The sequence below is a fragment of the Nicotiana attenuata genome, unplaced genomic scaffold, assembly GCF_001879085.1.
Source record: "Nicotiana attenuata strain UT unplaced genomic scaffold, NIATTr2, whole genome shotgun sequence".
In the NCBI taxonomy this organism is placed as follows: Eukaryota; Viridiplantae; Streptophyta; class Magnoliopsida; order Solanales; family Solanaceae; genus Nicotiana; species Nicotiana attenuata.
The window spans coordinates 334154-337132 of NW_017670462.1; the positions used below are offsets into that span (position 1 = coordinate 334154).

The 2979-nt window shown below is 36.7% G+C and overlaps 1 protein-coding gene across 1 annotated transcript; it reads left to right on the top strand.

The window, feature by feature from the left end:
- The first annotated feature begins 306 nt into the window (after positions 1 to 306).
- Positions 307 to 2764, top strand: LOC109239791 (abscisic acid 8'-hydroxylase 3-like). Its single transcript, XM_019406383.1, has 9 exons — positions 307 to 512; positions 932 to 1250; positions 1334 to 1486; positions 1564 to 1821; positions 1911 to 1997; positions 2084 to 2162; positions 2250 to 2356; positions 2434 to 2552; positions 2674 to 2764. The coding sequence occupies exons 1-9, from the start codon at positions 307 to 309 to the stop codon at positions 2762 to 2764; spliced, it is 1419 nt and encodes a 472-aa protein (XP_019261928.1).
- The last annotated feature ends 215 nt before the right edge of the window (positions 2765 to 2979 follow it).

Here is a 2979-nt window from a genome sequence, read left to right on the forward strand (position 1 = left end):
GTTAGTAGAATAATTTGACTCTCTTATTTTCTTGACATTAAACAAAGCCTAGCTAGAATAAATTGTGACTCCACAAACTTTATTTTGCATTAGTATTAATAATTCTAGGAATTAGAAATTAATAGTAAATCCATTTGGACCCTTGTCTTAGAAACCATCTCATACCAATGGAGACATAATATATTCAATAGGGTCAAGTTGTCTTATTCCAACAAGGAATCAGTTTATATTAAAGCTGTTAACACAACATTCTTGAGATCATCACATATAAATTCATCATTGTTTGCAGCTTCAACACATTCAAGAATGGAGCTATTCATGTTAATACTGACTATGGTAGTGTTGGGTTTAGTAATTTTAGCTGTCTTACTGAAAACAAGGGATTCTCCAACAGAAATGGAAGCAATTCCAGGTACCTTAGGGTGGCCTATTATTGGAGAGAGTTTGTCTTTCATATCTGAATTCTCAAGCCCTGCTGGTATATACAGCTTCATTAACAAGAGACAGAAACTGTAAGTAAATATGCTTAAATGCCAACATATGATCATTTTCGTAATATCTATCTAGCTCTCTAGCATTGTCATTTTCTCCAGGGAATCGTAATAATATGCTATGTTTAATTAGAAACAACTCAATCACTTGCATTCTGGAAAGAATTTATAATCTTGCTCGGGAAGGTGAAAGAAAATTCTTTAAATGCTCTATGTCATTGAAATACTCACTTTAATCCACTGACTGCAGGGGCAAAGTGACCTTTTGCTAAGGGTGGTCACTTCGTCACTGCATATATTGAACACCCTTTGTCGGGAAATTTGTTTACTTCTTTCAAGTTGGAACACCCTTGGGGAAATTTCTGGCTTCGCCACTGACTGACTGTATCATGGTTTGGCGCGTGATAGAAATAATGATTGTAGCATGGTTTTGTTTATAGGTATGGGAAGGTGTTCAAGAGTTATGTATTGGGAAGGTATACAGTGTTCATGACAGGAAGAGAAGCAAGTAAAATATTGTTGACAGGAAAAGATGGAATGGTGAGCTTAAACCTTTTCTACACAGGACAGCAAGTACTTGGACCTACTAGCTTGCTCCAACAGACAGGAGAGTCGCACAAGAGACTCCGAAAACTAATTGCTGAACCGCTCTCACTTGACGGCCTTAAGAAGTATTTTCAGTTTATCAACAGCTTAGCTATTGAAACATTGGATCAGTGGTCTGGAAGAAAAGTCTTGGTTCTTGAAGAAGCTTCCACAGTTGAGTCTTTTGATAATTTTATTATAGAGTTTGGTTTTTGATTTAGAGGCATTGTTTCAACCTGTTGGATTATGTTTTGCAGTTCACACTGAAGGTGATAGGCAATATGATAATGAGCTTAGATCCAACTGGTGAGGAACAAGAGAAATTTCGAACCAATTTCAAGATTATTTCTGCCTCTTTTTCTTCCTTACCCTTTAAGGTCCCCGGAACTGCCTTCTATCGTGGCATTCAGGTAACAACATTTTCAACAGTATATGCAGAATAGGATTAATGGACAAACTAAAAGGGATGACTATTTATAAACTACAGGCACGTGATCGAATGTATGCTATGTTAGACTCGATAATTGACCAACGTAGAAGTGGGAAAAGCTTGAAACAAGACTTCTTGCAATCCCTGGTAAAGAAGCATGCATCAGAAGGAAATGACGATGACAAACTCACTGATAAACAACTCAAGGATAACATATTAACACTGCTAGTTGCAGGACACGATACTACAACTGCTGCTTTGACATGGCTCGTCAAATATATTCAAGAAAATCCTGTTGTATTGGAACAATTAAGGGTAACTCTTATTGAACCTAATACGGGGAAAAAGAGCAACCTTTAACTTTCTGAAATTAGATTATACTAACTTGAATCTTTTATTTGCAGGAGGAACATAGAGAAATTCAAGCTCGAAAACAAGGCACATTAGATCTTGCCTGGTCTGAAGTCAACAATATGCCTTACACCGCCAAAGTGAGCTGCATAATAGTCATAAATCCAGCTTCTTTTCATCCCTGAAATTCAAAGATTAACCGTTTGGTTGATCTTTCATTGTTCAGGTAATAAGTGAAACTCTTAGAATGGCGACAATCCTGCCCTGGTTTTCAAGAAAAGCAGCAACGGATTTTGAAATTGATGGTAACTGTCAGCTTTCTCATACCTGGATTTTGTTACATTTCCTGCTATAATAAACAGAGCTAAAATAAATCTGTTAACCATTCTCAGGATTCAAAATCAACAAGGGATGGTCTCTTAACTTGGATGTAGTGTCTATCCACCGCGACCCCAAGATTTTTGTTAATCCTGAGAAGTTTGATCCTTGTAGATTTGATGTAAGTTTTCCAAAATAATATGCAGGCTCCTTGTATTCAACCACTGAGATCTTATAACAAAATTGGATTCTCTGCAGGAGCCTCTAAAACCTTTCAGCTTCCTTGGATTTGGAAGCGGACCACGTATGTGTCCTGGAATCAACCTGGCCAAACTGGAAATTTCTGTTTTCCTTCATCATCTTGTCTGCAGATACAAGTAAGAAAAACATAGAGGGGAAAGAAGTAGAACCAAACAAGTAAAAGGAAAATAAAGAAAACCAGTCGGTCCTTTTGAAATATTCTCTAGTTTCTAATTTGAAGAGTTTTCTCTGTTGCAGATGGACACCTTTAGACACGGATGATTCTGTTCAGCCAACACTTGTCAGGATGCCGAAGAACAAGTATCCTGTCATGGTTGAGACACTTTAGATAATGTCTTTCTTTTACATTTATTGTATTAGAAAGAGGAAAAGAAAGCATTTTAGTAGACTGTAATAAGGAAAAGGTGCTAACTCCTGGTTCCAGTTGAACCAATTAGTAACCAAGAAGTTGGACTAGTTCCTAAAGATCCATTGTCAAATTGCAAGATAAGATAAGAAACTCTTTGATGATTATAAAAAAATTGGTAATCTAACAAAGTAGTA

Coding starts and splice junctions, on each gene's coding strand:
- LOC109239791 (XM_019406383.1), top strand. CDS start 307: ATGGAGCTATTCATGTTAATACTGACTATGGTAGTGTTGGGTTTAGTA. Junction 1,251..1,333: donor TTCTTGAAGAAGCTTCCACA/GTTGAGTCTTTT, acceptor TATGTTTTGCAG/TTCACACTGAAGGTGATAGG. Junction 1,998..2,083: donor ATATGCCTTACACCGCCAAA/GTGAGCTGCATA, acceptor TTCATTGTTCAG/GTAATAAGTGAAACTCTTAG.